The sequence below is a fragment of the Schistocerca americana genome, chromosome X (genome assembly GCF_021461395.2).
Source record: "Schistocerca americana isolate TAMUIC-IGC-003095 chromosome X, iqSchAmer2.1, whole genome shotgun sequence".
NCBI lineage: Eukaryota > Metazoa > Arthropoda > Insecta > Orthoptera > Acrididae > Schistocerca > Schistocerca americana.
The window spans coordinates 694,390,916-694,414,125 of record NC_060130.1 but is presented as its reverse complement, the minus strand read 5'-3'; the positions used below and the strand labels follow the sequence as shown (position 1 = coordinate 694,414,125).

Genomic DNA, 23,210 nt, shown 5'->3' with positions numbered 1-23,210 from the left:
TTTTATCTATACTCCACAAACCACTTTACAGCAAGTGCTGAAGGATACTTCTAGTACCACTGTCTTTTCCCCCATTTCCTATTCCATCCAAAAATGGTGCATGGGAAAAATTATTTGTCAGTAAAGCTCTGTATGACATTTAATTCTTTCAGTTTTCTTATTTTGATCATTTTGTGAGACATATGTTGGTGGAAAAACTATGTTGTTTGACTCTACTTTGCCCTTATGCTCTCATAATTCCAACATAAACCTCTCCATGATGTGCAATCCCTTTCTTGTGGCATCAGCCACTGGAGTTTGTTGTGCATCTTCATAATGCTATCACATTGACAAAATAATACTGTGATGAGACACACCACTCTTTGATGGACTTTCACTAGCTCTTCTACTGATCCTACTTGGTAAGTGTCCCAAACTTATGAACTGGTCAAATGGGTGTTTTGTAATCTACATCTTTCATGAATGAAGTATGTTGCCTAAAGATTCTTCAAAAGAATTTCATTCTGGCATGTACTTTTGCTACTGTTTGTTTTATTCCACTTTCAGTCACTGTGAATGGTGAATCCTAGGTATTTTACAGTAATTACACTTTCCAGTGATTTGTTACCAGTAGTGTAATCAAACTGTAATCGCTCTCTTTGCCTATTTGTGTGCAGCATTTGCAGTGTGCAGGGTCAATGATAGTCTGTCGACCTATTGTCACTTCTCTGCATGTCTTCCTGCATTTTGCTGCTGTCTTCTGAAGTTGAAACCTTCCTGTAGACAATATCATAATCTGTGAATAACTTGACAGAGCTTCCACTGCTATCCACTAGATCATCAATATATATTTTAAATACTAGCGGCACTATAACACTCCTTTGGGATAGTCCTGATATTACCTTTATGTTTGTCAAATTTGTTCAGTTGCGAATGGTATGTTGAATTATATCCCCATAGAAGTCCTGAATCTGATTACAAATCTAGCCCAATGCTCAGTAAGCAGAACAGTAGCAAATGTCTTCCAGAAATAATGAACATGGCATCAACTTGAGTGTAATTGTCTACAGTGCTCTGCAACATATGGATGAATAAAGTGAGCTGAGTTTCACAAGATGTCTATTTGCTGAATCTATGTTGATTTTCATATACATTTTCATTCTCAAAGAATGTCATAATGCATGAGGTTAAAACTTACTCCATAACTCTACACAGACTGATGTCAGTGATATTGACCTATAATCACGTATGTCTATCTTCATACATATTCTATACCATAGATTATGAAAGTCAATCAACAGCTATGAGCTAGTGGGCCATAAATTGTATAATAAGCTTCTGCAGATTATACAATATCTTCCAGTGTGTGAATTTAGGAAGACATTAAATAAATGGCTTGTTGCCAATCCCTTCTGTGAATTAAAAGAATTTTTTGAGTGCAACATGGAATTATAAGCCAACAACTGACATGGCCATAAAGTTCTATTTGCTAATTTTAATGGTTATGTTATATATAGAAGCATGTAAGCACACTAATAAACTAAACACTGTACAGAATTTGTGTACAAACAATGAACTGCTGCTGCTGAACTCTGTCCTACTTTAAGACTGGAAAGAGAATGATTCCATATGACATTATGGAATGAAAGTAAGAATAGTATGCTAGATTTCTATATGATCTACATGTGACATCCATGTTGTAAATAAAGATTTGTTTAGTAGCTTCAGCAATTTTTTGGCAAGATCCTCCTAGTTGAACTTCATATTAAGTTGTAATTCCAAGAACATAAGACAGTCAGTATCTTTTATCTGCTTCTTATCATATTGTAGGTACATACAGGTAGATAGGCTTGGTAAGGGGGGAGGGGGGTGGGGGGGGCTGTGTCCTTTTACAAGTTTTGAACTGCATATAGTGAATAATTTTTCCAGTGTTTAGGGACAAATAATTGACTAGGAATCATGTATTAATGTCAAGGAATTTCCATCAACTGATTTTTCTAAACTATACTTGATTTGCTATTTATTACAATGTACATATCATATGCAAAAAGTTGCTTAGAAAAGGTCATTGATATACCCCAGAAAAAGTAGGGGCACTGAGATGGAATCTTTGGGACAGCACTTGTAATTAGTTCCTATATGGATGATGCCTAATAACTTAATATGAGATTCTTTCCTGTTGAAATATTCTGTTTCTTGTCAGAGCTATGCAATATGAACCATTCTGCAGTATTTCACTTTACACCACAACATTCCAATTTTCATAAAAGAATATTGTGATTTACACAGTCAAATTCCCCATCACTGATTGCAAAGTACACTAGTAGCCTGTAATTTGTTGTCTAATGATCCTTCAGCAAACTGAAAGCTAGAATGGAATGGGGGTTAGTGAATATTCTACAAGCATTCATTCAGGTTCTTTCATAGCTATAACATTTAAAACATTTAGGGACACTTGATTAAAGTATTTTTTGAAGGGATGCAGCATCCTTCAGTGGTTTTCCCAATGGAATAGAAGAGAGGTAATGAAGAAAATGGTTGTTATGAGTCATGTGTGGATACCCAGCACAAGTGAGTATTACCCGTGACAGGCAAGATCGAGTCCCAGTTAGACACACCATTTTCATCTGCCAGTAAGTTTCAAAAAAAATAATGTTTTAACTAATCAAATTTATGTGTCTGAAGATATATTGCATAAAATGTATGACTGAGGCTACAAACACGCATTCATGATATTAGTGAAGTAACTACAAGCACCAAAAAAATAAAAGAACATTTTTAAAACTCATCAAAATGTTGACATATTTTATATGAGTGATGTTCCACAGGAACCTGCATTCACAAATATCACAGAAGTTTTGTTACATATTTTACTGGGTTAATTCCATGAACTGAGTACAATGGGAATTGAAACTGTTCCAGATTGTTGCTTCTTTGATGCGTATGCAGTGCCGCTGTCATGGAGTTTCTGGCTCTTGTGAGCTGAAGACTTGCTGGAAAACTATGCCATCATTTAGTGAGATTGGTGATGCACTCAAGAGAAAATATCATCAAGCTGTGCAGGTATCATTCATGTGTTATGCATACTGTACATTAAGCGACGAGAATTTCTTTGCTGCTGGGCAGAAATGTTTCCACTGTTGTGTTAATCCCTGCCTAGGTAGAAAAAAATAAAATGTGTTTCATTCAAAGCTAAAATACTGGTTTAACACAAATTGTTACTCAGCTCTCTCTTTTCCCTATGCTTTTCTCTCACCTTTCTCAACATAACACAATTTACCAAACTTAAAGATAGTGTGAATATCATGTAAGTAGAAGTAGGATAATGAATTATAACTAAACAATTTACATAAAACAAATTTTGACCCAGTGATTTGTCAAAAGGCAATTCTAAGAAACAGATCACAATACATATGCTGGATACAAGTTGGAATAAGGACAGGTGGCGGTTCATGCAAAACCAAAAATTCTATTACCAAGCTCTTGTAATAGTGTGATGGCTTTAATGAGGGAGGGACTGGTGAACTGTGGACACATGCTGGTCACATGACATAACTGCCAATGAGGAGATACTGTAAGTTGTATAAAGCCTGTGATGTGGTAGATTTCTTTGGAAATTGGTGGCTTATCCGCAGAGAGTATACAAATTTCAGATTTTTTTTATCTATCTCTGATCTTTTGTTCCACTTCATTCCCTCAATCTTGCTCATCAGTGACATGAGTGTACACTGAATATGAGGCTATAAGATGGTGAAAAAAAGGAGGGAGGACTAAATAGCAACTCTTTGTTTTGCATAGAGATGAGGGATGGTCACAGACTTTGTTTTGTGTAAGAGTGAGGAATGAAGGGAGTGTAAACTCAAAGCTACTGAAAACCTGTGTTTATTAATCATTAAACATATTAATGGTACCATTTTAAAAAATACACACAACTTACTATGTACTTAAATAAAGTAATATAGTTTGTATTAGATCTGTACATATTTTATTACTGTCAGGCCGGTAATGTTCAGATACATGTTACTGATTTCTGTATTCATGTTTTAAGTAGTTTTTAATACTGGCTGTTAACATGAATAAGATAACTGTAAATTTTAGATTTAGAAAATATCATTCTTGTGAAACACAACTAGCTCTTTATTCTCATGAAATAATGAGCACTGTCTACAGAGGAGTCAAATTGCGTCCATATTTTCAGAACGCCAGGAGCCTTTTGAAACCATTCCTCACAAGCAACTTCTAATAAAATTGTGTGCCCATAGAGTATCATCTCAGTTGAATGACTGTATTCATGATTTCCTGTCAGAGAGGTCACAGTTTGTAATAACTGATGGAAAGTCATTGAGTAAAACAGAAGTGAAACTGGAAAGATCTCACTGATAATTTTATGGGGAAAGCTAAACAAAGACCACAATTTACTGGCGGAACACTTAGAGAATGCAGCAGGTCTACTAAAGAGGCTGCCTGCACTTTGTTTGTCCACTGTTTGCTTAGCTATAACCAGCCAAACAAATAGCCCAGAAAATTTCATCAACAGCCCTTTCTGGAACCACACTTAACTTGTTGCATATCATGATATTTGTATCACATCAAACTTAGCCTCTGGAAGTTAAACAGTAAATAAGTCAAATCAATTACCATTAATGGAACCATGGGAGAAACCATACTTACTGTAATTATCCCCAGTCATATAAATCAGACACTTTTATCCATGTGTGTTTTGTAATGGTACCTTTCATTTCCTGTCCCTGAGCTATGACCTGAATCATTTTGCAATGTTTCCTGTGAAGACATAGCATTCTAATTTACTCAAATAGATGTTATGATTGAAGCACCCAGTCACCTTTGATTAATCACACAAAATACCAGTAACCTGTAACTTATTTTCTATTGCATTAAGTAAATTTTTCCTGTGTGTGTAAATAGTTTTCTGATTACTGGAATCATGCAGAAACCCATACTGTGCATTGGAACTGTATTATTTGCAGTAAGGTAATTTAGAAGCTTTTATAAAAAATATTTCTCAAATTTTAGTAGCATGCATTCAAAAGTGATTATGGACAGTAGTTTGATGACATTTCTTAAACTATTTTTCTTGGAAAGAGACATAAATTCACCATATTTCACCCAACCTGGATATATTTCAGTGATTATTTGTGTGTTTCAATAAAAGTTCAAATGTTAACACCTTCACAAGAACAGCAATATGGAAAAGATAGATTGCTGCTAACCATATTGAGCAATTGTTGAGTCACAAATAAGCACAATGAGAAAGAATGTTACAAAAGTTTCATCTTTTGGACAAAATTTTCTTCAGAGGTACAAAATTCTTCAGAGGTAGAAAACTCAAACTCATTCACACAACAACAACAACTCATAAACACTTAGTCACTACTTCTGGGCATTAAGGCCCCGCTTGACCCACCAGGATAGCCAACTGGGACACAGGGAGGTGAGCCAGCCTAGGATCAAAACCACCTCATGTATTATTTTACTATGGAGGCTGTTGTGTCATCCAGACTAGATGTGATTTTTTGGCAGTTTTCCAAATCGATCTAGGTAAATAATAGTGTGGTTCCCAAGTTATGCCTCAGATATACAATGTGGAAACACTTTGAAAAGTAGTGTCACATTTGACCAAGTGGTTACACTAGAAACAGACAGAAGGGGTGCACGGATTCCTCCCGAGGAGAGGAGCTGGCAGTAGCTTTAGAATACCTTTGGGAGTACCAAGAGAGTTGGCACAGTGGTTAGCACATTGGACTTGCATTTGGGAGGATGACGGTTCAAACCAGTGTCTGGCCATCCTGATTTAGATTTTCCATGATTCCCGTAAACCATTTCAGGCAAATGCCAGCCCAGGTTCCCGGGTTCGATTCCCATGACTGGGTGTTGTGTGATGTCCTTAGGTTAGTTAGGTTTAAGTAGTTCTAAGTTCTAGGGGACTGATGACCATAGATGTTAAGTCCCATAGCGCTCAGAGCCATTTGAACAAATGCCAGGATGGTTCCTTTGAGTGCATATGGCTAACTTCCTTCCCCATCATTTCCTAATCCGATAGGACTAATGACCTTGCTGTTTGGTCCCCTCCCCCAAACCAACCAACCTTTGGCAGTGATGACCTCAAAGTAATACTAGCCTGAATAAAAGTATGGTTGGCTTGCCACAAAAACTGAAGAAGAACCATTCCAGCCCTTACCTGGTGTTGGCTGGATAAAGAAACTGGAAAGAAAGGATGTTGAATGTTACTTACTCTGATCTCCTGCCTGGTTATACCTAACTCCTCCATTTTATATCCTTTTTTATTGTTATTTTCTTGCCTTACTTGACTATATTATTTCCATTCGGGGATGATGTGTGTGGAGGGCAACTGACAGTACTCCTCCACATCAGCTCAATTTCTCCAGGAATCCACATTATAGTCATTCCATTATATATATATATATATATATATGGAAAAAATTAATTGTTGTCTCACCCTTCTCTTGGAATTTGAACACTATTCCTCTGTGTAATGCACAACACCTCTGCCAGCAGATTTCAATATTCTGTAGCTCATCTGTGAGGAGACAGACATGATTTTAATATAAGCCCATATAAATTATAATTATTCATGAACATGAACCTGAAGGGCTCTATCAAAATTCATTTCCAGCCAGAATATAACTGCATCAGCCAGTACTTGTTGTTGTTTATCATTGTTTTTGAGAGAGGATACTTATTATTACAAATAGTGGATTTAGATAGCCCAAGATTAACTTGCATGCTTGACCAGAAAGAACACATCCTGTAGACTGTCAAAGAATACCTATCTATCAACACACTCACATTGCACTAGCAGGTTACACAACTCATAGGAATGTATTGAAGGTATTTCATATGCAATTCATGTATCCATAACATCCTCAACTTGTGCAAGGATTTTCACCTATTGATCACTAACTAATAGAATACTCTTGCTGATAGTTTGTCACAATAAATGTCAGTTCATTGTTGGAATATTCAGTTTCGTTTACAGATGTAGCAATATTTTGAAGAGACTGAATAGCTAATTTTCTTATCAATGTAAGTGCTCTAATTTATCATCTTCATCGTGTGATTCAAGATAGACACCAGCAGTAACTCACAATAAGTCTGTGGGCTGGAATTATAAATCATTTGGTAGATCTAGATATTCTGCCAGCACATATTACACATATTGTCTACAAGGATTTTACTCAGAGCTTTCTTCCAGTCTTGCTACAGGTGGTACTTCAGCAAGTAAGAAGGTGATACTACCATGACAAATAGAGAGGCAGGTTAGGATCAACTTCATGGCCTGCATGATCTCCTGAACTCAGTCCTTTTATTTTCTATATGTTTATATGAAAAAAAATAGAGGATATAAAATGTAGACTGGCAATGGCAAGGAAAGCGTTTCTGAAGAAGAGGAATTTAACATCAAGTATAGATTTAAGTGTCAGGAAGTCGTTTCTGAAAGTATTTGTATGGAGTGTAGCCATGTATGGAAGTGAAACATGGACAATAAATAGTTTGGACAGGAGGAGAATAGAAGTTTTTGAAATGTGGTGGTACAGAAGAATGCTGAAGATTAGATGGGTAGATCACATAACTAATGAGGAGGTACTGGATAGAATTGGGGAGAAGAGGAGCTTGTGGCACAACTTGACTAGAACAAGGGATTGGTTCAAAGGACATGTTCTGAGGCATCAAGGGATCACCAATGTAGTATTGGAGGGCAGCATGGAGGTTAAAAATCGTAGAGGGAGACCTAGAGAAGAAACCACACTAAGCAGATTCAGAAGGATGTAGGCTGCAGTACGTACTGGGAGATGAAGCAGCTTGCACAGGATAGAGTACCATGGAGAGCTGCATCAAACCAGTCTCAGGACTGAAGACCACAACAACAACAACAAAAAAATAATCAGTCATCATTTATAATTTGGAGGTGTTTTGTCACTGTATCCTGGATGCCTATGAAACACTTAAACATTACCAGAAAGTGTCTGGAAGGGCCCAACAGTCCACGGTCCATTGGGTGCATGGGTGTAGAGAGAGGGGGAGAAAATTTTGAACATTTCTTACAAATTTTTCTTTTAAGGAAGTTGTTACTGTCAGTGATAATCCTGAAATTAAGGATGTTTGGGTGTTTTTTTTTATGGACTTTCTCCTTTGTTTCTGGTGTGAGGAATCTGCTGACAGTGTTTTTTTGTGAAAGTATTTGTTAAAATTGTGTAACATACAAAGTTTACTTAAATTTCTTGTCACACATATAAACAAAGTCCTTTTACTCACAGTTCTTTCTCTACACCTTCATTTGAGGTACTGTAAACCACAAAGGCAAATTCAACAACTGCATATTTTGAGTAAATCCTGTATTTATGAAATGGCAGCAGAGTAAACTCAACATGAATTATGTCAGTTACTCTCTACGGGTTTACTATTTATTCACATTCGAAACATTTGATTGTACATTTGGTTCAATGAACACAGAAAATAAAAAATCATTGTGAAGACAAAGTTCATTCATAATTTATATGCATGTCATAATTTTCATCATAATCATTCATGGCCACAGTATAAAAACTAAATGTATGATTCTGTATTATTTTTGTCAAGAATGCGCTACATGACAACAAGGTGTTTGAAAGAGCAGCTTGCACATGTTTTATTTCACCAATGGTACATGGATGGGCTAACCGCACAGTAAATCTACGTGTTCCTCCCTAGGACTGAACTTCTTAAAGTTATACAAACACCACTTTCCCTTCTGAAGTTTTGCTTTCTCTTTTGCATAATCTGTGTTATAGCTGCTGTGTGTGTAAACTCCCTCTTTATAGTATTTACTATATTCAAACATTCTCCCATCCTCAGATTTACATCCTTCGGGTGGTGATTTTGGGATACATTACTGCAACTTATAAACTTACCATGAAATCTGGCCTGCGTTTATTTCCTTTAACTAGGTGTTTCTTATCAAATTTTTCAATGAAGAATGCATAGTTTTCTTTACAAGAAACCTCAGCATGTAATATTTATTTTCAGTATAGCCAAAATCACAGTTCCACAGCAGTTATGAATTGCCCGGTACCAACAAGAAAGTTTTTATTTCTGTGCATGTATTACTGTGGATGAATGATGAATTGACCAGAACAATATTAAAAATTTTAGTCCAGCCAAAGCAATAGTCTTTAAACATCACTAACATTTATGCTTAACATATGCATTTGACAAGTAATGAGTGAAACGATGCATATTTTACAACTGTTTCATCCCATTAATACATAGTTGCCTCTGCATTCTTGGTGTTGTGTATGTCTAAATTGAAGATTGACAGCTTTCATTTGTAAAACTGAATTCTGGCCATAACTTTGACAGCTGGAAGAATCTGCTGGAGATCATATAGACACATCAAAAAAAGTTTTGCATCGCCTCAGTTCTGAGAATTCTGGAACCTGTACAGAAAATTGGAATTGAGATCAACATAAACATCATTTCCACTCTTTTCATTGCTTGTTGTACCATCATACAGCGAGACAGTCAGAGGTGGTGGTCCAGATTGCTGTACATACCAGTACGTCTTATACCCAGTAGCATGTCCTCCTGCATTTATGCATGCCTGTATTTTTTGTGGGGTACTATCCACAATTTCATCAAGGCAATGTTGGTCCAGATTGTCCCACTCCTCAATTTTGTGTTGATCCCTCAAAGTGGTTGGTGGGTCACATCATCCATAAACAGCCCTTTTCAATCTATCCCAGGCATGTTCGATAGGGTTCATGTCTGGAGAACATGCTGGCCACTCTAGTAGAGTGATGTAATTATTCTGAAGGAATTCATTCACAAGATGTGCATGATAGGGACATGAATTGTCATCCATGAAGATGAATGCCTCGCCAATATGCTGCTGATATGGTTGCACTATTGGACGGAGGACGGCATTCATGTATCGTACAGCCATTACGGTGCCTTCCATGACCACCAGTGGCGTACATCAGCCCCACATAATGCCACCCCAAAACAGCAGGGCACCTCCACCTTGCTGCACTTGCTAGACAGTGTGTCTAAGGTGTTCAGCCTGACTGAATGGCTTCCAAACACATCTCCAACATGAAACTTCCTGGCAGATTAAAACTGTGTGCCCGACCGAGACTCGAACTCGGGACCTTTGCCTTTCGCGGGCAAGTGCTCTACCATCTGAGCTACCGAAGCACGACTCACGCCCGGTACTCACAGCTTTACTTCTGCCAGTACCTCGTCTCCTACCTTCCAAACTTTACAGAAGCTCTCCTGCGAACCTTGCAGAACTAGCACTCCTGAAAGAAAGGATATTGCGGAGACATGGCTTAGCCACAGCCTGGGGGATGTTTCCAGATTGAGATTTTCACTCTGCAGCGGAGTGTGCGCTGATATGAAACTTCCTGGCAGAGTGAAAATCTCATTCTGGAAACATCCCCCAGGCTGTGGCTAAGCCATGTCTCCGCAATATCCTTTCTTTCAGGAGTGCTAGTTCTGCAAGGTTCGCAGGAGAGCTTCTGTAAAGTTTGGAAGGTAGGAGACGAGGTACTGGCAGAAGTAAAGCTGTGAGTACCGGGCGTGAGTCGTGCTTCGGTAGCTCAGATGGTAGAGCACTTGCCCGCGAAAGGCAAAGGTCCCGAGTTCGAGTCTCGGTCGGGCACACAGTTTTAATCTGCCAGGAAGTTTCATATCAGCGCACACTCCGCTGCAGAGTGAAAATCTCATTCTGGAAACATCCCCCAGGCTGTGGCTAAGCCATGTCTCCGCAATATCCTTTCTTTCAGGAGTGCTAGTTCTGCAAGGTTCGCAGGAGAGCTTCTGTAAAGTTTGGAAGGTAGGAGACGAGGTACTGGCAGAAGTAAAGCTGTGAGTACCGGGCGTGAGTCGTGCTTCGGTAGCTCAGATGGTAGAGCACTTGCCCGCGAAAGGCAAAGGTCCCGAGTTCGAGTCTCGGTCGGGCACACAGTTTTAATCTGCCAGGAAGTTTCATATCAGCGCACACTCCGCTGCAGAGTGAAAATCTCATTCTGGAAACATCCCCCAGGCTGTGGCTAAGCCATGTCTCCGCAATATCCTTTCTTTCAGGAGTGCTAGTTCTGCAAGGTTCGCAGGAGAGCTTCTGTAAAGTTTGGAAGGTAGGAGACGAGGTACTGGCAGAAGTAAAGCTGTGAGTACCGGGCGTGAGTCGTGCTTCGGTAGCTCAGATGGTAGAGCACTTGCCCGCGAAAGGCAAAGGTCCCGAGTTCGAGTCTCGGTCGGGCACACAGTTTTAATCTGCCAGGAAGTTTCATATCAGCGCACACTCCGCTGCAGAGTGAAAATCTCATTCTGGAAACATCCCCCAGGCTGTGGCTAAGCCATGTCTCCGCAATATCCTTTCTTTCAGGAGTGCTAGTTCTGCAAGGTTCGCAGGAGAGCTTCTGTAAAGTTTGGAAGGTAGGAGACGAGGTACTGGCAGAAGTAAAGCTGTGAGTACCGGGCGTGAGTCGTGCTTCCGTAGCTCAGATGGTAGAGCACTTGCCCGCGAAAGGCAAAGGTCCCGAGTTCGAGTCTCGGTCGGGCACACAGTTTTAATCTGCCAGGAAGTTTCATATCAGCGCACACTCCGCTGCAGAGTGAAAATCTCATTCTGGAAACATCCCCCAGGCTGTGGCTAAGCCATGTCTCCGCAATATCCTTTCTTTCAGGAGTGCTAGTTCTGCAAGGTTCGCAGGAGAGCTTCTGTAAAGTTTGGAAGGTAGGAGACGAGGTACTGGCAGAAGTAAAGCTGTGAGTACCGGGCGTGAGTCGTGCTTCGGTAGCTCAGATGGTAGAGCACTTGCCCGCGAAAGGCAAAGGTCCCGAGTTCGAGTCTCGGTCGGGCACACAGTTTTAATCTGCCAGGAAGTTTCATATCAGCGCACACTCCGCTGCAGAGTGAAAATCTCATTCTGGAAACATCCCCCAGGCTGTGGCTAAGCCATGTCTCCGCAATATCCTTTCTTTCAGGAGTGCTAGTTCTGCAAGGTTCGCAGGAGAGCTTCTGTAAAGTTTGGAAGGTAGGAGACGAGGTACTGGCAGAAGTAAAGCTGTGAGTACCGGGCGTGAGTCGTGCTTCGGTAGCTCAGATGGTAGAGCACTTGCCCGCGAAAGGCAAAGGTCCCGAGTTCGAGTCTCGGTCGGGCACACAGTTTTAATCTGCCAGGAAGTTTCATATCAGCGCACACTCCTCTGCAGAGTGAAAATCTCATTCTGGAAACATCCCCCAGGCTGTGGCTAAGCCATGTCTCCGCAATATCCTTTCTTTCAGGAGTGCTAGTTCTGCAAGGTTCACAGGAGAGCTTCTGTAAAGTTTGGAAGGTAGGAGACGAGGTACTGGCAGAAGTAAAGCTGTGAGTACCGGGCGTGAGTCGTGCTTCGGTAGCTCAGATGGTAGAGCACTTGCCCGCGAAAGGCAAAGGTCCCGAGTTCGAGTCTCGGTCGGGCACACAGTTTTAATCTGCCAGGAAGTTTCATATCAGCGCACACTCCGCTGCAGAGTGAAAATCTCATTCTGGAAACATCCCCCAGGCTGTGGCTAAGCCATGTCTCCGCAATATCCTTTCTTTCAGGAGTGCTAGTTCTGCAAGGTTCGCAGGAGAGCTTCTGTAAAGTTTGGAAGGTAGGAGACGAGGTACTGGCAGAAGTAAAGCTGTGAGTACCGGGCGTGAGTCGTGCTTCGGTAGCTCAGATGGTAGAGCACTTGCCCGCGAAAGGCAAAGGTCCCGAGTTCGAGTCTCGGTCGGGCACACAGTTTTAATCTGCCAGGAAGTTTCATATCAGCGCACACTCCGCTGCAGAGTGAAAATCTCATTCTGGAAACATCCCCCAGGCTGTGGCTAAGCCATGTCTCCGCAATATCCTTTCTTTCAGGAGTGCTAGTTCTGCAAGGTTCGCAGGAGAGCTTCTGTAAAGTTTGGAAGGTAGGAGACGAGGTACTGGCAGAAGTAAAGCTGTGAGTACCGGGCGTGAGTCGTGCTTCGGTAGCTCAGATGGTAGAGCACTTGCCCGCGAAAGGCAAAGGTCCCGAGTTCGAGTCTCGGTCGGGCACACAGTTTTAATCTGCCAGGAAGTTTCATATCAGCGCACACTCCGCTGCAGAGTGAAAATCTCATTCTGGAAACATCCCCCAGGCTGTGGCTAAGCCATGTCTCCGCAATATCCTTTCTTTCAGGAGTGCTAGTTCTGCAAGGTTCGCAGGAGAGCTTCTGTAAAGTTTGGAAGGTAGGAGACGAGGTACTGGCAGAAGTAAAGCTGTGAGTACCGGGCGTGAGTCGTGCTTCGGTAGCTCAGATGGTAGAGCACTTGCCCGCGAAAGGCAAAGGTCCCGAGTTCGAGTCTCGGTCGGGCACACAGTTTTAATCTGCCAGGAAGTTTCATATCAGCGCACACTCCTCTGCAGAGTGAAAATCTCATTCTGGAAACATCCCCCAGGCTGTGGCTAAGCCATGTCTCCGCAATATCCTTTCTTTCAGGAGTGCTAGTTCTGCAAGGTTCGCAGGAGAGCTTCTGTAAAGTTTGGAAGGTAGGAGACGAGGTACTGGCAGAAGTAAAGCTGTGAGTACCGGGCGTGAGTCGTGCTTCGGTAGCTCAGATGGTAGAGCACTTGCCCGCGAAAGGCAAAGGTCCCGAGTTCGAGTCTCGGTCGGGCACACAGTTTTAATCTGCCAGGAAGTTTCATATCAGCGCACACTCCGCTGCAGAGTGAAAATCTCATTCTGGAAACATCCCCCAGGCTGTGGCTAAGCCATGTCTCCGCAATATCCTTTCTTTCAGGAGTGCTAGTTCTGCAAGGTTCGCAGGAGAGCTTCTGTAAAGTTTGGAAGGTAGGAGACGAGGTACTGGCAGAAGTAAAGCTGTGAGTACCGGGCGTGAGTCGTGCTTCGGTAGCTCAGATGGTAGAGCACTTGCCCGCGAAAGGCAAAGGTCCCGAGTTCGAGTCTCGGTCGGGCACACAGTTTTAATCTGCCAGGAAGTTTCATATCAGCGCACACTCCGCTGCAGAGTGAAAATCTCATTCTGGAAACATCCCCCAGGCTGTGGCTAAGCCATGTCTCCGCAATATCCTTTCTTTCAGGAGTGCTAGTTCTGCAAGGTTCGCAGGAGAGCTTCTGTAAAGTTTGGAAGGTAGGAGACGAGGTACTGGCAGAAGTAAAGCTGTGAGTACCGGGCGTGAGTCGTGCTTCGGTAGCTCAGATGGTAGAGCACTTGCCCGCGAAAGGCAAAGGTCCCGAGTTCGAGTCTCGGTCGGGCACACAGTTTTAATCTGCCAGGAAGTTTCATATCAGCGCACACTCCGCTGCAGAGTGAAAATCTCATTCTGGAAACATCCCCCAGGCTGTGGCTAAGCCATGTCTCCGCAATATCCTTTCTTTCAGGAGTGCTAGTTCTGCAAGGTTCGCAGGAGAGCTTCTGTAAAGTTTGGAAGGTAGGAGACGAGGTACTGGCAGAAGTAAAGCTGTGAGTACCGGGCGTGAGTCGTGCTTCGGTAGCTCAGATGGTAGAGCACTTGCCCGCGAAAGGCAAAGGTCCCGAGTTCGAGTCTCGGTCGGGCACACAGTTTTAATCTGCCAGGAAGTTTCATATCAGCGCACACTCCGCTGCAGAGTGAAAATCTCATTCTGGAAACATCCCCCAGGCTGTGGCTAAGCCATGTCTCCGCAATATCCTTTCTTTCAGGAGTGCTAGTTCTGCAAGGTTCGCAGGAGAGCTTCTGTAAAGTTTGGAAGGTAGGAGACGAGGTACTGGCAGAAGTAAAGCTGTGAGTACCGGGCGTGAGTCGTGCTTCGGTAGCTCAGATGGTAGAGCACTTGCCCGCGAAAGGCAAAGGTCCCGAGTTCGAGTCTCGGTCGGGCACACAGTTTTAATCTGCCAGGAAGTTTCATATCAGCGCACACTCCGCTGCAGAGTGAAAATCTCATTCTGGAAACATCCCCCAGGCTGTGGCTAAGCCATGTCTCCGCAATATCCTTTCTTTCAGGAGTGCTAGTTCTGCAAGGTTCGCAGGAGAGCTTCTGTAAAGTTTGGAAGGTAGGAGACGAGGTACTGGCAGAAGTAAAGCTGTGAGTACCGGGCGTGAGTCGTGCTTCGGTAGCTCAGATGGTAGAGCACTTGCCCGCGAAAGGCAAAGGTCCCGAGTTCGAGTCTCGGTCGGGCACACAGTTTTAATCTGCCAGGAAGTTTCATATCAGCGCACACTCCGCTGCAGAGTGAAAATCTCATTCTGGAAACATCCCCCAGGCTGTGGCTAAGCCATGTCTCCGCAATATCCTTTCTTTCAGGAGTGCTAGTTCTGCAAGGTTCGCAGGAGAGCTTCTGTAAAGTTTGGAAGGTAGGAGACGAGGTACTGGCAGAAGTAAAGCTGTGAGTACCGGGCGTGAGTCGTGCTTCGGTAGCTCAGATGGTAGAGCACTTGCCCGCGAAAGGCAAAGGTCCCGAGTTCGAGTCTCGGTCGGGCACACAGTTTTAATCTGCCAGGAAGTTTCATATCAGCGCACACTCCTCTGTAGAGTGAAAATCTCATTCTGGAAACATCCCCCAGGCTGTGGCTAAGCCATGTCTCCGCAATATCCTTTCTTTCAGGAGTGCTAGTTCTGCAAGGTTCGCAGGAGAGCTTCTGTAAAGTTTGGAAGGTAGGAGACGAGGTACTGGCAGAAGTAAAGCTGTGAGTACCGGGCGTGAGTCGTGCTTCGGTAGCTCAGATGGTAGAGCACTTGCCCGCGAAAGGCAAAGGTCCCGAGTTCGAGTCTCGGTCGGGCACACAGTTTTAATCTGCCAGGAAGTTTCATATCAGCGCACACTCCGCTGCAGAGTGAAAATCTCATTCTGGAAACATCCCCCAGGCTGTGGCTAAGCCATGTCTCCGCAATATCCTTTCTTTCAGGAGTGCTAGTTCTGCAAGGTTCGCAGGAGAGCTTCTGTAAAGTTTGGAAGGTAGGAGACGAGGTACTGGCAGAAGTAAAGCTGTGAGTACCGGGCGTGAGTCGTGCTTCGGTAGCTCAGATGGTAGAGCACTTGCCCGCGAAAGGCAAAGGTCCCGAGTTCGAGTCTCGGTCGGGCACACAGTTTTAATCTGCCAGGAAGTTTCATATCAGCGCACACTCCGCTGCAGAGTGAAAATCTCATTCTGGAAACATCCCCCAGGCTGTGGCTAAGCCATGTCTCCGCAATATCCTTTCTTTCAGGAGTGCTAGTTCTGCAAGGTTCGCAGGAGAGCTTCTGTAAAGTTTGGAAGGTAGGAGACGAGGTACTGGCAGAAGTAAAGCTGTGAGTACCGGGCGTGAGTCGTGCTTCGGTAGCTCAGATGGTAGAGCACTTGCCCGCGAAAGGCAAAGGTCCCGAGTTCGAGTCTCGGTCGGGCACACAGTTTTAATCTGCCAGGAAGTTTCATATCAGCGCACACTCCGCTGCAGAGTGAAAATCTCATTCTGGAAACATCCCCCAGGCTGTGGCTAAGCCATGTCTCCGCAATATCCTTTCTTTCAGGAGTGCTAGTTCTGCAAGGTTCGCAGGAGAGCTTCTGTAAAGTTTGGAAGGTAGGAGACGAGGTACTGGCAGAAGTAAAGCTGTGAGTACCGGGCGTGAGTCGTGCTTCGGTAGCTCAGATGGTAGAGCACTTGCCCGCGAAAGGCAAAGGTCCCGAGTTCGAGTCTCGGTCGGGCACACAGTTTTAATCTGCCAGGAAGTTTCATATCAGCGCACACTCCGCTGCAGAGTGAAAATCTCATTCTGGAAACATCTCCAACAATTGTCTGGTTGAAGGCATATGCGACACTCATCGGTAAAGAGAACATGATGCCAATCCTGCACGGTCCATTCAGCATGTTGTTGGGCCTATCTGTATCACACTGCATGGTGTCATGGTTGCAAAGATGGACCTCGCCATGGATGTCGGGAGTGAAGTTGTGCATCATGCAGCCTATTGTGCACAGTTTGAGTTGTAACGTGACATCCTGTGGCTGCACAAAAAGCATTATTCAACATGGTGGCACTGCTGTCAGGGTTCCTCTGAGCCATAATAGATAGGTAGCAGTCATCCAATGCAATAGTAGTCTTTGGGCAGCCTGAGTGAGGCATGTCATCAACAGTTCCTATCTCTCTGTATCTTCTCCATAACCAAACAACAGGGCTTTGGTTCACTCCAAGATGCCTGGACACTTCCCTTGTTGAGAGTCCCTCCTGGCACAAAGTAACAATGTGGACACTATAAAACTGTGGTATTGACCATCTAGGGATGGTTGAACTACAGACAACACAAGCCATGTACCTCTTTCCTGGTGGAATGAGTGGAACTGATTGGCTGTCGGACCCCCTCCATCTAATATGCACTGCTCATGCATGGTTGTTTACATTTTTGGGCAGGTTTAGTGAAATCTCTGAACAGTCAAAGGGACTGTGTCTGTGATGCAATATCCACAGTCAGTGTTTATCTTCAGGAGTTCTGAGAACTGCAGTGATGCAAAACTTTTTTTGATGTGTGTATAATGATGAACACATCTCAGTGTTGGTAGCTTTTGGAAGGAGACCTTATGAAACTGTGTGGCACTTTTGCGTAAGTCACATGCAACTGTTTGTCTGCTTTGAACTTGTTCACTTTTCCAGAATTCTGCTGACCACTGGCCTTCAGGATTTTTATGAAAATTGTGATTTTATTGCCAAAGTGGCATATATGAAATCTGAGAGGGGTAAATACAATATTAAAATTGATATTAAATCTGTTGTGATAAAAAATTTAAGAAAAGATGCAAGAACTCCATAATTTTTGGTCAACCACTACACATACTTCATACACAGCATTCAGATATTTTCTGAACAAACTTTTTGCCTGACTGTAATGACTTGGGAGAACAGACAGTGACTTAAGGTGCAGACCTACCTTATCCATCCATTATACTACAACTTTATTTGCAGTCTCATGTTTTCCACTCAAGTCTTTCTTGACCGTTCCTGTTTCTTGCATCTTGTTTAGTACAATATGGACACATTTTTTACTGATGCTATGAGTGTTCTACTGTAGACTGCAGTGTTATAGTGTAGCTAATGAGACGGTGGTCTGCTGACCCAATACCCCTCCATACCACATCCAAATGACATGATTGGCAGAAGATGGCAAAGCAGTAAGTTGGTCCTGATGGCCCATCTGGGTCAGAACATGCTTTTTTTATAGCTAATGCATCATACTTTCAGTTTGACCTTCCTTTAACATACATTTATTTCACCTCAGTGTTTTCTAAAGGTTTACGTAAGAATGAGTTTTTTAGATCATAATCTCCCAAAGACATGAAGTTACCAAAAATAAATTGAATATTATTATGATCCAACTTTTCAGAACAGTCACAGAACAAGGTTCACTAATATAATCAAGCCACCTTCACTTTCATTGTTCAAGATGTGCATATCTTCCCATCTTTTAAGACGTGTACTATTGTCTGTCATTCTGCTTCCTCTTCAAGTCCATTTTGATTCATTTGGTGGAGTTCGAGTTCTCTTCCAAAGCTAACCGTCCTCAACCTACTTATCTTCCATCATTGACACATAGAATGCACATACAACACTAACTCTACTCCCCAGCAGGGACATAGAATTGTAGTGATGGTAGTTGTGATTTTAGTAGTAGTTTTATTTGTCTGTGACTCACTTACAAGGCTATTTGACCTGTCATAGTGATAATGTTTAAAGCAAACAAAATATCACATATAATAGGCATTTACATACTCTCAGGTCTAGTCTGACAAGGATGGGAAGGTAATCAGCTATGTCCTTATAGTAGGAACCATCCCACAATTTGCCTGAAGTAATAAAGATGCCAGTAACACTGGGGTGAGAGACCTGGGGGATCAGAAATGTCAACTTGTTGAAAATCCTGAAGAGCACAAGTGGTTTCAAAAGTATAAGCGTGCCCCTACAGCTGGCACAGAGCTCAACAGGAAATAATGGGTCAAATTGAACAGAGCTTGCACTGGGAATCGATGATGCACAGACTCTCTTTACAAATGGGGTGCTACAGGGTCCCTCGTTTGTGACTGTGGGGCTCTGAACTAGAAAATCATACACATTAGAGGTGAATGGTCCTTGCATCCCTATCAGGTCATTTGGAGAGACCTCATGAAAGCTGATGGTACAGCTCTTATATGGATTAAGAACTTAGATATTGACATTTAGTTAGTGTAATGTGTAGTTTTGTTCTTTTGTACTCTTGTTATATACAGATATTAATGCTATACACTGTATTTTTAAACTGCATGTGAGCCGTATGAATAAATAATAATAATAATAAAAAGATTAGTGGAAACTGTAAGAAACCTAAACAAGGATGCAAATTGGAACCTCCATTCCCCCAAATACAAATCCAGCTCATTCATTTTATCTGTAGTCTAAAATATAGTTTTGAAAAGTAGCTCTTTAATAATTTATATCAGTTTCCAAACAGAAGTCACCACATACACTAGAGACGCAATATTTTACAATGTAGCACTATACTAATTATTAGCTTACTGGAACAATCCACTTTCAAACTATGCACTCCACTCTTGTTACATGCACTGTGTTTCACTACACAAAACACTTGTGGCAGGGAGCTGTGGCATTCTCATATGTGGCCAGCTCTCTTACCAGTCTAACAGAAATCCATCAATGTCTTAAACTTCATTTTTTGTGTGGAATAAGGATGAACTCAACAAAGTAAAAGCACAGAACTGTACATCAACTTTCATGAGATTAGGGGTAGCAGTAAAAAAATAAAAAGTCCAATGTTGAGTTTGCCCTTGTGGATCATAGCATCTCATTTGTTTTCCACTTTTTGTGCAGTACATATGATTTCCAACAATCTACCTGTCACACATTTTTTATTCATAATGCTTATGATATGAATGTTATGGCCTGGAACATAGTGAAGACTCACAGCATATGCAGGGTGGTCAGAAACAGTACGGAAAGCTTGTAAGGATGTTGCAGGGTAGTTGTGCTAAGAAATAGTTGTTAAGAAAAAATTCGTTGTGTTGCACTGTTTCTGAGGTAATTAGCATTAAAGTTGGCCCAATCAGGCTGTTGCATGCACAAATTCGAGTGGCCCACCGGAGACTGTCTCACCAAACATGTTGTTTGTTTGGTTTCCTAAAACCAAATAAGAGAGCTATACAAAAATTGGGCGTGGAATGGTATTAAGGACTGAACTTGAGCCAAAGGCTCAGCAGTCTTGTGCACTGTCATCTACACTATGAGAAAACTGGCATTAATTGTATCTGGTGAGCCACTTGAATTTATGCACACAATGCCCTGATTGGCTAACTTCAATGCTAATTAACTCGTAAACAGCACAATGTATCAAATTTTTTTCCTAACACTTATTTCTCAGCACAACCTTACATGCACCACCCTTCCAAGCTTTTCAGACTGTTTCTGACCACCCTGTACAAGAAAACCATCTGTAAGACAGTCTAGTTCAAGCTGTTCCAGTGCTGCCAAAAGCTGCTCCGTGACTGCTCGTCAGGTTGCCAATGGACAACTAATGATAGTACATGCTACTCCACCAGACTGTCCAGTTGCATAAGTTCTGTGCATTCACAAACCACTTGGTCATCCATGCCTGCTAGCACTTGGCCAGGGTACTACAATCATGTCAGCAACAAGTCAACTAACAGACTGCCTGGACATCAGCTGTTTGGTTACCCCTGCCCTCCTGTGGCTCTGGGTGCTCAACTGCCTACATGCAGATACTCAAGCTGTAACAGCCTAATCTAGTTCTTTACAAGTTTATATGTAAAGTGTGTCTAGTTTCTTGTGTTGATATGGCTAATGTGTCAGGCACAGGAAAGTTGATTATAATATCTACTACTTGTACCATACTAAGCAAAATACTATATGGAACCTTAACTGCAGATGGCCTGATAGCAGAGGCAAGAAGACCAAATTTTGTAGCACATTGGTGCTTTTTAAAAGGAACAGGTCTTGGTGGTGTACTGGATCTCACCCTACCTCTACCCTTTTTCTCACTCTCCTCTGTTTCCTTATAATCCACAGCAAAATTTGTTCACCACAATACTTTACAGGCACTGTTTATAATAATCAACATTATGCACTTATGCACTTGACTCATTGTAAATGCAGCTTGGAAAAATGATACAGTTAAGAAGATCTTCTAGAACCTTAAAACTCTGAGGGGATGGCAGAAGGTACCTCTAGTGTCACTATCAGTCCCCCTCTTCCTTGTTCCGTTTGTGAATGGAGTGTGGGAAGAACTATACTCAGTCAGACACAGCCATAGATTTAGTTTTCTGTTGAGAAATGTAAAGGGATCACCGTTATTTACAGTCTTCCCACCCAAAAAAAAAAAAAAATTAAAATAATTTGCCACCATCCCCACTTTTAACTTACAGCAGATGCCTAGGATTTTAATAATAACAACACTAAAATATGTAAAATGTTTTAATATAATCATAGTGTCACTATCAATAATCCTCTTCCTTGTTGCATTTGCAAATCACATGTGGGAAGAACTATACTCAGTTAGAGCCACCCACAGATCTATTGCTCTTTTGAGGGAATTTACCATGCCAAAGATGCCTGGGATTTTAATAATAACAACATTAAAATATGTAAAATGCTTTATTATAGTAATAATATTCTGTATAAACCACTAGTACAGTGCTTTTTCTTTTTTCTGTGTGAGGGAGGGAGCATGATTTTGATCCCCATGACTCCTCCTTTCTCTTGGATCCATGCTATGCTCCACACATTCCTGTCATATACGCTCTAACTCTGTGTTGGTGTTGTAGAACACCCTAGATAACACAAGTTTCTCCCAAGATGCACTTAAACTCAGCACTTCTCATCATTGGCTCCACTTCTTTTTGGTGATGTGCTCACTCTCATGTCTCTTTTACTTATTTATTTTCATACTTTCCATGTGTCTCACACTGTATCAGTTCCTCCATCTGTTACTCTTATGGTCATATGTCTTCTGTTTTACATTTCTCATCCTCTCCTTTCTGTTTTCTATCCATTTCAGCCTTTGTATCTTTCCATATTTTCTTCCTTTCCCTCAGCCATTTTAATAACTAAATTCACACTATAGTGCAGTCATTCATTCATTGATTCACGTGTCATGTTCTGTCAGTCCAACCATGAAGAAGATGAACAAGCCAAAGTGTTCAGTAACAGGCAGAATCAATGCTATAGAGTAATTCTGCACTAACATTACTAACAACAAATTGTGTACTGTTACTCTGTTAGGAGGAAAGAAGATACATTGAAAATTACCAGTATGCTTCTACTATTCAGCTGAGTATTGTTTGAGTTATTACACAAAAAAGGACAGGTTGTAAAATAATAAAGAGTTTGTTGATATAGAATGACTTAATTTTTTTAAAAAAATATATTTATTACATAAAGCATTTAAGCAACTTTAACGATTTCAGAGAATGCGATCAGCTGTCTATGTACTAGAGAAGTTAAACCCCGTTTAATATGAACATTAATCTAAACCAGAGTTTACTTCCCTGAAACTAAACAAATAAATTCTACAAGGTTTGGCTACTATTTTACCTTAGTTTGGAATACTGAGGAATTTCCCATTTGCTGTCTCATGTCTGCTGGTAATGTTTCAACAATCAGAACCACAATCACTCCCACAAAATTGTATTATTGACATTAATATTGCTAGAATTTTAGCTTTCCTGTTTCCGGTTTGTTTGTTTATTCTTTCTTCCCAATGTCTCATTCCACCCCACTCAGCTGCTGCACTATTTGTCATTGACAATTAGTGTACACTAGAAAACCCTCAAAAGCTATGTTGAGGCACACTTATTCAACAATGAACTTTACATTGACATGCAGCAAATTTTATAGAGTCTTATGAGCATGACATACGTATCTATTATTATTCATATTTCAAGTTTTTTTTTTTTTTTTGTATGTTATTTCTGTAACACTCATTTATGTCTCTCCATATTTTCTCACCTTTCAAGCAGGTGGCGACAAAGACAAGGAAGCGTCTTCGGCGTAAGAGCAAGACAAAACAGGGGTTGCCTGTCAGTAAAGGAGATTTAGTCCACATTCACAAATCTCCAAATTACTGTGTACATAATCCTGCAGAGGATATTCCTGGTACTTCAGGAAGAATTTGTAATAAGACTTCACATGGTCCAGACAGTTGTGACCTCCTCTGCTGTGGCCGAGGCTACAATACGCAGGTACTA

General features: G+C 41.6%; 1 protein-coding gene across 2 annotated transcripts in view; it reads left to right on the top strand.

Annotated features, from left to right (window-relative positions):
- The window catches only part of LOC124555664 (protein Wnt-16-like), a 776,949-nt gene that overhangs the window by 725,889 nt on the left and 27,850 nt on the right, over positions 1-23,210 (top strand). Inside the window, exons 5-6 of one of the 2 annotated variants that reach the window (XM_047129653.1) lie at positions 2,902-3,042; positions 22,983-23,204. In XM_047129653.1, the coding sequence (XP_046985609.1) occupies positions 2,902-3,042; positions 22,983-23,204 (363 nt within the window). Of the gene's footprint in view, positions 1-2,901; positions 3,043-22,979; positions 23,205-23,210 lie in introns of both variants that reach the window. The other variant, XM_047129652.1, reaches the window with a different exon arrangement.